This window comes from Apaloderma vittatum, unplaced genomic scaffold (assembly GCF_000703405.1).
Source record: "Apaloderma vittatum isolate BGI_N311 unplaced genomic scaffold, ASM70340v1 scaffold12647, whole genome shotgun sequence".
Taxonomy (NCBI): domain Eukaryota; kingdom Metazoa; phylum Chordata; class Aves; order Trogoniformes; family Trogonidae; genus Apaloderma; species Apaloderma vittatum.
Window position 1 is genome coordinate 1,806 of NW_009724585.1, and position 12,698 is coordinate 14,503.

Sequence of the window (12,698 nt, forward strand, 5' to 3'; positions counted from 1 at the left end):
GCAGGGCCAGCCCTGCCGCTGCAGGCGCTATATATAGCTGCCTGCCGCAAGCTCAGGTAACTCTTTACTAGAAGGGAAGGCAGCAGAGCCAAAATGCCACCCAGCAGAGCTCACAAGACCCAAACTCTTTGTTCATTGCTCTCCCTAAGAGCTGCCAGGCGACGCACAGCAGAGCTGCAGCGTGCATGGCTCCCCAAGTTCATCCCCACGCCAGGCACAGAAGCAGGCAGCTGCTACGGTAGTTGGACTACACTGTTGAAAGCACAGTTGCCCACTAGGATCCTCCTCGGATGCCCCCACTAGTGGAGATGCTGTGTAGACAAGGCAGCTTTGCTTTTACTGAAAAGAAATTTAACTCTATCCCAGCCAAAACCAGTAGAGGTTGTGAAACTCCCCTTGTCCCCAGGCTCCTGAGCGCTCTCCTCTTTCTTACAGTCAGAGGCTTTGCAGCAGCTCCGGAAGGATTCAGAGAGCATCCGGAGCCGATACGCGCACTACTTTGACCTCTCGCTAGTCAACAACGGGGTGGAAGAAAGCCTCCAGCTGCTGCAAGAGGCCTTTGAGCAGGCCTGCAGCTCTCCACAGTGGGTGCCTGTCTCCTGGGTCTACTGAGAGGGCATCTGACCCCAGCCGCTTCCCATCGACCATCCTGCAGCCGTGGGGAGAAAACCCACCTCCTCAGCTTCCCCTGATTCACACACAGCCCAGCACAACTCCCGTCCTCTGCTGCTCCGCAGACATGGTCTCAACTGGTTGACACGCACACATGGGGTCTTCAGGGATGGGGAGGGGATGCAGGATAGGGATTGCCCTGGGGGAGGGCCCCAAAATACCTTGATTTCTGCCCCAAATGATTTTATGGCACAGCAATAAAGCATGAAGGGCTACAGCAGAGCCCGGCTTAGCTCAGAGCACAGCTCCCTGCCTCACAGGACAGGGGAAAGCACAATCTTTTTGTAGTGCCTGGCTGATGTTCTCTGCATCAGTCCCAAGGGAAATGAAGTGCAGGAGTGCCTGCTGTGCCACAGACACCTCAAAACCCTGGCTTGGTGTCCACAATGCTTCAAGGAAGCCCATCGTTAGGAGGCTTCACAGACTACACCAGAGCTCCCGCATCCAAGTTTCCCCTCACAAACTGGGAAGACCAGAAAGGTGAGCACAGATTTGATGGTCAAGTCTCACGCATTCCAAGGTTGGGAGTTCTCAGAATTTACCCTGTAGTTGTAAAACCTCAATGTATTTAAATTCTCACCGTGCAGCTTGGATTGTTACCACCCAGCCAGAGAAACTCAACAGCAGCTGAGGATGTCCCACAGACCAAACCCCAGAGGAACAGTTCAATAGCTGTTGCATGCAGTAGAAAGTGTCTCTACAGTCATCATCCAGGCATGTTTTCCGGAGTCCAGGGTGTCTCACACACTGCATGCAAACGTAAAAACCACCCCCACCACGGGGTTTGTTTTTTTGGGGGGGCAGCAGGAGTCTAGTGACTTGGCAAGCCCCACCATGACCATGTCTGGGAAGCATCACCGTGGCTCCTGGGTAAACCACAGCCATCATTTAGGTGAAAAAATGTCATTTGTGTGTTCAGCAGTCAGCTAGGAGAAAGGGGCTAAGAAGGTTCGTGCATTTAGTTTTGTGTTTGTTTTGGTTTTTTTTTTTCAAGGATGCCAAAAATAAAATCTGTTGATGTGCAATAGGGACCTTCGTTCTGATCCACTGCAGGGAAACAGTAAGCAGCAATAAACGTGTGCTGAAACATCACCACGACTGGTGTTTTACTTCTTAGGCTGAGCTCACAGCTGGAAGGCTGTTCCCACCACTCAAGGTTAGGCTGGCCAAGACCAAAGAGTCCCTCCAGCCACCACCAGCCACACTTTAGGCTGCCTCCCCTCCCCACCAAGAATCACCGACCTCTTCTAGGAGCCAGGTGAGCAAGGAAAAAAAAAAAGCACCCATTCAAAAATAGGGCTTTTATTTTCACATAAAAAAATGAGTAAATAAAAAATGGACTTGTTTTTTTTTTTCTGCTCAGGTTGTGACAGCCACGGGCTGCTGGCCTCGCTACCTGCACCTGTCTCTAGCATCAGAGAGGAGAGAAGTCAGATGGTTAAGACAAAAGCAATGCATGAGGCTAAGACAAACATTACAGAAACTCTGCAGGGACGAAGCTCAGAGTGAAGCAGGCTGGGTCATTCCCCATTAAAAGCAGCTAAAATCTTGACTCAGCACTACCCCTGTGACAGAGAGAGCAGCCACCCCCAGCAAGCCACGCCGGGAAAGGAAATTAGGACAATTCTTTCTGAAGCCGTTCAAGTCCTTGCAGGGCTGCCTCTGGCCAAGCTTTCCTCACAAGGGCTCTGGGTCCCACCAGCCCTTCAGGAAATCGTACTGGGCAGCTGCCTTCTGGTTATTTCACCTCTGCCCCGCAGCAGCATCCCCACTTCTAACCTTCAGAGTGTGTTAAACAGCAAAACCAGGGAAGGCAACTGAAAGCGCTGCAGTGCCCTTCCACCAACTGGGTAGAAAAGAGGAGAGCCAGAAAGATGTATGCACCGAAAAGGTCACTGGGGCACTGGGTCCGGGGGTCAGTATAAAGTGAAAAGCAGGAATTTAATGTTCTAATCCTTTTATGATAAAATTTTTAGAAGTACCCAAAAATACTTGGGTGAACTCTTTGATCACACCCAGCTTAGGGTCAAGCCAAACACAGGGCCAAGTTAAAACCAGCCGGAGCCGTTCAAATAACCGATTTCATCGTCCCCACCCAAACACATTCAGATGGGCTGTGACAAAGCCAGTCCTGCAGATCCCAACACATTCTGCAATTGTCAGGCAATGGCTCCATCCTTGTAAGTAAAGGAAGAAAGGCAGGGCAAGACGGGGGAGAATTGTTTTTCTTCCCTCTCCTGGTAAAGACAGAGACACAAGTACGAGCCAGGAGCTACAACTTCCCTGGAGATACCAAGTGTACTCGGATCACGGTGTTGAGCTTTAGAGAGCAATCCAGCGCGGGGCAATCAGGCACCCCGCTCCTCTAGCAACCCTTAAAACAGGATGAGGAGGGGGACCTAAGCGAGGTGTATCCCGGGCAAACACACCTGCTCACTTGTACAAACAGCAGAAAAAGAGTTTAGAACTTGCTGGCCCTTCTGCCACACAGCCAGTCGTCTTTTTTCCTCAAGGCCTCAGACTCCTCCCTCCCTACCGAGGAGGCTGCTTGCTTTGGACAGATCCCGTCGCTTACTCTGAGCTCTCTTCTGCCTCCTTTTGTTTCTTCTTCTTCTTCTTTTTCTTTGTGCTGGCCTCAGTGGTCTGTGAAGAAGTTGGAGAGGGTCAGGAAGGAATCCCCCACCACTCATTTCGGGAAGAAAAGCGCCACTACTGACACAGTTCAGGCTCAAACACTCAACCACACCAACCAAATGCCAGAACCGTGCCAGGCACCGTTCTCCCACCAGGACCAGCTACAGGACACTGGAGCCACTGATACGTCACCTGAGCACAGAGGTGGCCCGGCAGGAGCATGTACCCACCACAACTGCCCCGGGGCAGAGATGGCTGCTCACCCCATCCCAGTTCAGCCAGCCCCATGAGCTTCATCTGCCCCATCTCCCGCCACCCTCAACCAGTTCAGTTTACAAGTATCCTTCTCTGCCTTTGGGGCACCTGGCACTTTGGGGACACGCACAGCGAGATGCCAACGCATTTATCTGGCAGGTATTAGTGAGACACAGCAATTGCTCCCATGTCTGGACCTTACCACGGCAGCATCCAGTTACATACCACTTCTATTTGCTCTCCCCCACTGTCAGCTGCCTCTTTGGCTTTCTTCTCTTTCTTCTTTTTTTTCTTCTCCTTTTTGCTCAGCTCTTCTGGTGGCGGGGTGGCAGGGGATGGCGGGGTCACAGCCTCCTCACTTTCACTCTCCGACTCTCGCTTCCTCTGTTAGGGGAACACGTTGTCAGACACACCCTCTTCCAAAGGAGCTCGAGTGATGGAAAAACTGCGAGGTGGTTGCAACTACTTTGCCTGATTCAATCCAACTTCACAGTTAAGGATGCTCTGAGGAGGGTGAGCCACAGACCACCACTGGTCCCCTCCAGCACACACTGTCTAGGATTTGCTTCTTCCAGAACTGCATCGTTTTCAGCATTACCTGTACCCCAAATGCTAGAGTTTAAAACACTGCTGGCGCCTTCCCACGTGCACGCATAAGCCCTGACTTAGGGAACTTCAGATGCAACTCTTGCACGGGCATTTCTGCAACGGCAAAGGTTCACTGGCACAACAAACCTCCACCGTGGCTCCATACAACACGGTCCCTTGAATTTCACAGCTTGCAGGTCACCAGTCAGAGCTCCTTGTGTTTACACTGTGCTACAGGACTCGTACCCAGAGTACAATATCCCAGAGACAAACGCCCAGGGCGTGTAATAACCTTATAACCCCAGAGCACTAACGATACTCACTTTTGGAGCCCTCTCCACCTCTGAAACAGCTTGAGGAACGGCAGCTGCCTCCTTCTTGGAAGCATCTCTGAAAGAGAAGATTCCCAGGCTGAGCAGGGTGGCCACTGCTTCACGCTGCTCTGTACAAGCCCAAAGCGCTGTTTCCCTCGCAAGGACTCCATAACCCACAGCAGGGGCTGAGCGGGGAGGGTGGTGTGGGAGAGACCCGCAGCCTGCACCAGGACCAGCTGGGCTGGATAAACAGCAAGGTGTCTCCCATTTAATTTAGCAGACTTGACTCCCTCTAAAACCACAAGCATAGGCTAGAAAGGGATAACCGTCTGCTCAGGACCTTTCCCTGCAGTGCTGCCCACTAGCAGTGCGTTTCTCTGGGACTGCAAGAAATGCCACTGCACCCCACGGGTCCAGACAGCCGACAGCCTTGGGCCAGGCCTACATGCTCCAAGCATAAAAGGCAGCACTCAGCCCAGCCCTTGATGCATAGGGCTCCCCCTCTATCCACCATGCGGGAGCCACATACCCTGAACCCACCTGTAATCCACATAGTCCTTCTTCCAGGAATCCGGTGTGCTCTCGTTGGGCTTCCCATGCTTGTCCAACAGACCCTTCTGGATCATCATCTTCTTTTGACTGGCCTGAGAGCAACATTCAGCCAGTCAGGATGCAGCTCCAGGGAGAAATCCTCCCTGGGGCTTCAGCCCTTCAAGGTAATACAGGAACAAGCCAATCCAACAACTACAGCATTACTGATTCAACACTTCTCCGAGGACTTTCTAGCAAATCACACAAAACACCCCTTGCATTCCTCTCAGACAGGAGACATCTTCATCAGCAAATAAGGGCTGATTTGTAGGGGAAGTAACAGCAGCAGCACAAGATGAGTCCACACATTGCAGAGCCCAGATCTTTGACTGGGTTTCTCCACCTCAGTGACCGGTTGCATTTCAGCTGAACAACTCCAGCTGCAAATACAAGGCTTTGCTAAAGACTCCAAGGTGTGACCGCTGAATTCCGGGACTACCACATGCTTGAGACAGGAAAGGAACCCAACAACAGGTGTTCCCACCGCTCCTGTCCTTCAGGCCCAATTTATTGTCTCATGAAGACAGTTTGCGCATTTTGGCACCACTGCAGTCGCAGCAGAAGGAAAATCAGTTCCTTGCCCACCCATCCCCCAGAGCCATCAGTATGGGGTGATAGATGAAGGTCATCTCTGCACAGAGTGCTCATGTCATCCACTTCGCATCATCTGGCTCTTTTCCAGAGGAGGGCTGGTGCTGTACAGACCCTAGGAGGCCGCCCCTGAGCACAGCAGCAGCCCCAGCTGGGACTCAGGTAGAGCTCCTCAGGCTCCATTGGGTGAGAAAACCTCGCTCCCACCAGCAATGGGCTAGCAACAGCCCCGGCAGTGGGAAGTGCCACCACTGCAGCGCTGGGAAAGCCCGGCAGAATTACATCGAGACCCTGGAGAAGACACGGGCGCAGAAGATGCGTCCCACATCATGCCAGCTGCCGCCCTGGGACCGACCTCACCCCGTCGCCACTCACCTTGGGACCGAGACCCCATTTGCGGGGATACGTGTCTCTCTCCATGATCACTCTCTTGATTTTTGCCACAATGCCATGGTCGCAGGTAGAAATGACAGCCGTAGTCATCAAGGCAATGGCTGCAGAAAGAGTTCATTAATTCTTCAACAGCAGAACTGCGGCAGTGACGCAGGAACCTGCTGCGTTCAGCTTGTTGTCCCTCTGTCAGCACAAAGAGAAGCACCAGCCCGCACCAGTGCCATTTCACTCCAAAACCTTACCAGAGTTCAGCACTTCAGAAAGCTCCCCTGCTCAAAGGCAGCAAGTGCGTCAGTCGGGAGTTAACTACACCAGAAGCACCACATTCTCCATTTACACCAGAACACCAGCGACGGAGCAAGACCAGCCAGTTCCCAGAGCAATACCCCAACTGGATGGGGAAGAGCTCTGTGAGCAGCTGCTGGAACACCTCCAGGCAGCTCAAGGAATCACATCACTACACAACAGAACAGTGATGCTCCTTCATCAGCTACCAGAATCTTGCAGAGCCAAACTAGGAGACTAATCCTACCAAGAAGTGAAGCTTTTTCAGGCCAGGGCCCTGAGATGAGCAGAGTGCAGGCAGTACAAACAACAGGGCAGAACAGCTTGGCTGTGTTACACCTCCAAGGTGCCTGAGTCCAACAGGTCTGGGCAGAGCATGAGGCCACACAACACCAAGCAGCATGACAAAGCACCTGTCACCTACACAGCTTCTTTGAAGACCCTGGTTAAGACAAAACACCTTTCCGAGTTACTTCACAGAAGCCAATGGTTGCTCCAGACCTTTTACACCGATCTGCTCAGGAAGTGTGATGTGACAGGTGGCAGCTGGTGATCAGACATCATCCCTCATCTCGGTGAGGACAGAGCGCCCCCAGAAGGGGGGCTCCAGCCCTGCCAGCACCACTCCCCTCCTGCAGGCAGCCAGCCACACACCACAGCAGCCCCAGTAGGACACTGGGGACTGGAGGGTGTCTGGAGGCCGGGCAGCACCCAGAGGCCGCGCAGCACCCAGACCCTAGGACAGGAACCGGGGTGCTGCAGGAGGGCAGCACCGCTGCACTCAGAGAATGGATAAACTTCGTCATCACCTCACACGTGGAGCACACCCAAGCACCACGCAGCTGAAACCAGGCTGAGGTAGTCTTTGCACCTTGCCAAGGACCAGTACAGCCACTCTTTCTTAACATCCTGCCCAACACCTGCTCCCCAGGGCCGTACTAATTTACATTTCCCATCAGAAAGCACTAGTTAAAACCTCCGGCACACAAAGACTCATTTGTTGGGCATTCACCAGAATACAGTCTGTTATTTCTGCGGTCAGCTGGGCACAGCAAGAACAAGGAGTTCCATACCTAGGCAGATAGCTTCTCCTTTCGTGGTGATGACAACAATCTCCTGATTAAGCTCAATGCCATCTTCATACCTCAGGACACCAGGCAGCATGATCTTGGCTCCATAGCAAATGGCATTAACCTGAAAACACAGGGAACAGGAGAGCTTATAAGCGATTAAGAGAATAAATTAACAAATGCCTCTAATATTTTAGCTTCCCATTGTCACCGCTGTCTCAGCAATAGCATTTCTTATTGTCCACCAGATAAAACTTGGGGTTTGACAAGAGCAAGCACAGCAAAGCACTTATCACAGCGAACAACACGTGAGGCAGATCTATAACCATCAGCATCCTCCTGAAGGGAGGAGAGCAGCTTCTCTGCCACTCAGTTCTTGGCTCTGGCATCTTACTGCTGATCCGTGGTCCATATTAGGTTCTACACAGCTCGCAGTCAGGACATGATCCTGAACCCCCATTTATTGCATTAGTTAGGAGAGCACTTCACAGTTTCCAGCCGTCAGCTGGAACTCTCCGGAACTCACCGCACTGTCTTTCATGACCAGCCGCTTGTGAGAAGTCAGCAGTTTCTCCAAGGGCAGGATAACTCTTCGCAGGTAACTGTCGTCCTTGTTGTTGTCGTACTGCCACTGGGCATCCAGTACGTCATGCATAGTCACCATGTTGTCCTGCAAAGACACAACCTCTCTTAACTCTCGGAAGCAGCCACCAACTTGTGTGCTGAAAGGGAGTGAAAAATAAGATGCCCAACTCAGCACCATCAAAAAGGCAAGCTAAAAAAAAGGACAAAAACACTTCCCATCAACAGGTTGAGGTCAGCCGGACTTGTGCTAAACCTCCCTAATCTCAGACAGCACTTGGATCTAGTGGATAACGTCTGTCCCAAAGAAACTTTGAAATATGACCAGACTTAAAAAAATACTTGGGACTTCAGAGCAAAGACTAGTGAGGAGAAGTCTAAATGAACCACCAATTCCAATTCAGGAATGACTGCCAGTGATTACAGCCGTGGTAAAAGAACAGATGGGTGGGGAAGCACTCACACTGTGACACTTCTGCTTTGCAAGAAAAGAAATCGGTTTTGGAGTTCAGACCAGCAGCAGGATCCAGCAATGACCAGACAGAAAAGACTGTCCAAGCGTTCACCACACAAGACTTCACCTCCCAGGCTCATTTCAACGAAGCCCACTCCTTGCACTGTGCCCCGACACCAAGGAGTTGCAGATCATTACGCAGACAGGTCACGTGCCTGAACTCGTGGCAAACTCGCATTTTGTAGGCTGAGAAACACAGGTGGCACAGAACAAACTTTCAAGCCACCGCAGTGCACTTCTCAGACACTTGCTGTCCCAAAGCTTAATTACCAGAACAGGGGCAACACCCTGACCTGAACTCAACACTTTGGTTACAGGTCGCCTACAGCCAGAGCTCCCACGTTCTCAGGGCTATTCACAAAACCGCCCCCAGCTGCTGTTAGTTTGACAGCGTCAGGAGAAAGCAGTTCCAGAGGAGCTCTTGTAATTATGACCATTTCAAATTTGCTGGTTGCAGTTGGAGCTACCACTCTACCTTCTCTCCCAGGATGCCCGAGCGCACTCTGCGGAGCTCTTGCATCTGGCCCCCCACGCCGAGCAGCAAGCCAAGGTGAACGCAGAGCGTCCGGATGTATGTGCCTGCTTCACAGCTCACCCAGAAAATACCTGAAATGCAGGGCAGAAGAATATTTAATTTTTTTTTTTTTTTCTAGAAATGAACCACATCTAGAAGCTCCCTCCAAGAGAAGCTGTATGCTCAACCCCTCACAGAGCCATCAGCTTAGGGTGATAGATGAAGGTCATCTTTGCACTGAGTGCTAATGCCATCTAATTGACATCATTTGGCTCTCCCAAGGAAGGATGCAGCAGTATTAAAAACCAATAAAAACAGATGGGATTTCAAGATTTGCTTCTCAGCATATCAAAATAACACATGAAGCAGTTGCTGCCTGACTGTGGGGAGGATTCTGGTCTTAAGATATATGACAAGGAGAAGCAGCAGCTCATTTCCCAGGACACTTCAGCAGCTGTCAGTGTAACGGGGAGAAGGCAGGAAAGCCGTGTTTTACCTAATCTTCTCTCAGGATCGTACTCCACCAGCTTGCTCTCATAGATGGTTCTGACTCTCAGTTGTCGTTTCACAGCAGCAATGAGGGGTGGTCGCTGAAACAACGCGCCCGTCAGAGTTTCTATTGCCTGAAGGTAGAAGAAAGAAGAGCTCACCCTTGTGCCCTAAGGCAGGAGCACCTTGGGCTCTCCAGCAACACCAGAGAAGCCACAAGGCTCATCATAATTTGGTGATGACATATTAAATAAAGCCAAGGTGAAGCAGTGCTGTGCTCAAAATGCTACTCCTGCTGCCAGTAAGCAGAGCTGGGCTTTTCCATCAGGTGGCAGTATGTGATCAGACATCATCCCTCATCTCGGTGAGGACAGAGCGCCCCCAGAAGGGGGGCTCCAGCCCTGCCAGCACCACTCCCCTCCTGCAGGCAGCCAGCCACACACCACAGCAGCCCCAGTAGGACACTGGGAGACTGGAGGGTGTCTGGAGGCCGCGCAGCACCCAGACCCTAGGACAGGAACCGGGGTGCTGCAGGAGGGCAGCACAGCTGCACTCAGAGAATGGATAAACTTCGTCATCACCTCACACACAGCACCTGAGCTCTGCTCCTACCCTCTCACCTCCCACCGATGCCAAACACGGTGCACATGCCAGCACGGCTGAGAGCATGCCGAGACTTACCCTGGCAAGCTGAGCCTCGCTTTCAATTGCATTGTGCAGCCGAACAATTCCCACATACTCTTTGCCTGCAAGAACGACAAGAGCAGTCAGGAGTGGCCACTTGCATTTAATGTTGCCCTCAAGGTCCACACTGCTTCACAGCCACACATCCACAGAGCCCCAAAATTTTTGTGAGCACTTCTCTTGGTTATTCTTCCAACAAAAGAAGCTTATGTTTATTTTTTTCATCAACTTCTATGTTGCTAGGCTGCTGGAGGCCAAGGCTGTGAGTTCAGTTAGCACCAAAACGTCTGTCAGAAGCATTTTCACTGACTTAAAACTGCACAAGCCGCAGAGAAGCAATAAATAAAATAACTGGTGACAGCATGGAGGCACCCTCTCCAGCTTGGTGTCACAAAGATAAGCAACGCTTAAGCTCAAGGCACTGAAGACCAAGAATAACCCCTTTCAACGAGTAGAAATCTCCGTTTTGCCTCCAGTAGAACTCTGCAGCTCCCCAGTTACTTAAATGGTCCCAGGCAAGAAACGTACCTGCGCTCTGCTGAGATTTGACCAGTCGTGTCGCCCTCTCAATGCACACAATGAGGCACCCAGTCACCTTAGGATCCAGGGTGCCACTGTGCCCCGTCTTCTCTACTCGAAGGATGCGTCGGATCCACGCAACCACCTCATGGGAAGACGGATTGGAAGGTTTGTCGAGGTTAATAAAGCCAGACCTATAGTGCAAGACAATGGGTAGTAGGAGCTAAGCATCGGGGCAAACGCAGCAAGAGCACAAAAAACTCTGCAGGCACGACAAACGTGGCTGAAGAAATGTATTTCCATACAGCCAGATAATCTGTAAGCATCACATGATATATTCCACACCCAAAGAATTCTCCCCAAAATAAATGCTACAAATTCCAAGCAGTCTCAAAGCCTGGCAGGCCAAAGGACTTTCCGTAAGGCCCCAGGGAATTCCTGAAGTGTTTGCACATCTGTCCAGAGCCCAGCCACAAACTCAGAACAACGCAAATCTTACAGCAAGTCACCTGCAGGTCCTAGTTAGACATTTACTGGTTAGCAGCAACACACGAAGTCAAGCAGAAAGGTGCAAGGTGAATCCAGAACACAAAATGTTTTTAAGGTATTAACTGTGCAAAAAAATAAACCACTCAGGCCCTTATTGCACTCACCTAACATAGTCTGAAATCTCTCTCTTCAGGGGATTAGCACCGGAAGGAAGAGGTGTGTAGTGTGTTGTCATCACATTTAACTTGTCAAAGTTCTAGAAAATCAAAGCAAAAGTTAGAGATTTTCTTCAGCTCACCTTCTTTTCAACACTGCTTTGTCCCGGCACATCTCCCTGGTGACACATCATCCGACCTGTACGTTTAAAAGAGCTGCTTCCAAAATGAAAATGACCCAACAAAAGCACAACAAATATTTTACAGAAAGGAAGTCCTGCACTGAAATAGATAGGAAAGCAGCAAAATGCCAACCTTTACAATACAGGATAAACCCAGAAACTCAGCACAAGCAACGTGGAAATCTACACGGACCACAGGGCACTGCCAGATCGAAATAAATGGGTGAAGAAACCTGGTGTGCTCTTTACAGCAAACTTAGGAAGAAATCACACAAATGGAAGTGCTGGACACATTTTGTAACGTGATTTCTGCAGGCAGAGGGTTTGCCTGCTTTGTGCCACACATGCTGGTTCTTAGCAGCACGGTTACATAAAGGAGGAGCTGTGCATCCCTGTGGGCCTGTGCCGGGAGAGGAGATGTAAGGATGTAATTCTGCCCCTGCGCTCAGCACTGGTAAGGCCTGTGTGCAGTTCTGGGCCCCTCACTTCAAGAAAGATCTTGAGGGGCTGGAGCGGGTCCAGAGGAGAGCAACGAGGCTGGGGAAGGGACTGGAGGGAATGTCCTGTGAGGAGAGGCTGAGGGAGCTGGGGGTGTTCAGCCTGGAGAGGAGGAGACTCAGAGGGACCTTCTCACTCTCTGCAACTGCCTGAAGGGAGGGTGTAGTCAGGTGGGGGTTGGGCTCTTCTCCTGGGCAACCAGTGACAGGACAAGAGGGCACGGCCTGAAACTGCGTCAGGAAAAGTTTAGGTTAGATCTCAGGCAGCCCTTCCTCATGGAGAGGGTGCTCAGGCACTGGGATGCTCTGCCCAGGGCAGTGGGGGAGTCACCGTCCCTGGAGAGGTTTAAGGAGAGGCTGGATGTGGCACTTAGTGCCCCGGTCTGGCCCGTGTGGTGCGGGTCGTTCCCGTGTGGTGGTGCTGGGACATAGGCTGGACTTGATGATCTCAGATGCCTTTTCCAGCCTCAACAATTCTGTGATTCTGTGGCAAAAGCAGCTGGGAGGGGTCACCGAGTTCTCGAGAACTGGCTCTACCTTGAGCAGGAGGGGCCACTGGGACGTGTCCAGCTGAGCGATCCGGGACTCGGGCTTGATAAGAAATTCCTCCGTGTGCTGGATGTCCTGAAGGGCGAACAAAATAACCCCAGATCAGAGAAAATCCCCGGCTCCGCGGGCTC

The 12,698-nt window shown here is 51.4% G+C and overlaps 2 protein-coding genes across 2 annotated transcripts in view; one reads left to right on the plus strand and one right to left on the minus strand.

Moving 5' to 3' along the window:
• Positions 1–779, plus strand: part of LOC104276304 (55 kDa erythrocyte membrane protein) — a gene marked incomplete at its 5' end in the record, with an annotated part of 2,501 nt that extends 1,722 nt beyond the window's left edge. The window contains one exon of the mRNA XM_009872563.1: positions 436–779. Coding sequence (XP_009870865.1) covers positions 436–612 — 177 coding nt within the window. The remainder of the gene's footprint in view (positions 1–435) is intronic.
• Positions 780–3,164: 2,385 nt separating this feature from the next.
• On the minus strand, positions 3,165–12,637 carry DKC1 (dyskeratosis congenita 1, dyskerin). Its single transcript, XM_009872562.1, has 13 exons — positions 12,556–12,637; positions 11,349–11,440; positions 10,705–10,889; positions 10,174–10,238; positions 9,500–9,626; positions 8,965–9,095; positions 7,920–8,063; positions 7,397–7,517; positions 6,021–6,139; positions 5,004–5,107; positions 4,473–4,539; positions 3,787–3,945; positions 3,165–3,315 (listed from the first exon to the last, which is right to left on the minus strand). The coding sequence occupies exons 2-13, from the start codon at positions 11,417–11,419 to the stop codon at positions 3,244–3,246; spliced, it is 1,365 nt and encodes a 454-aa protein (XP_009870864.1). The 5' UTR covers positions 11,420–11,440; positions 12,556–12,637; the 3' UTR covers positions 3,165–3,243.
• Between the last annotated feature and the right edge of the window lie 61 nt (positions 12,638–12,698).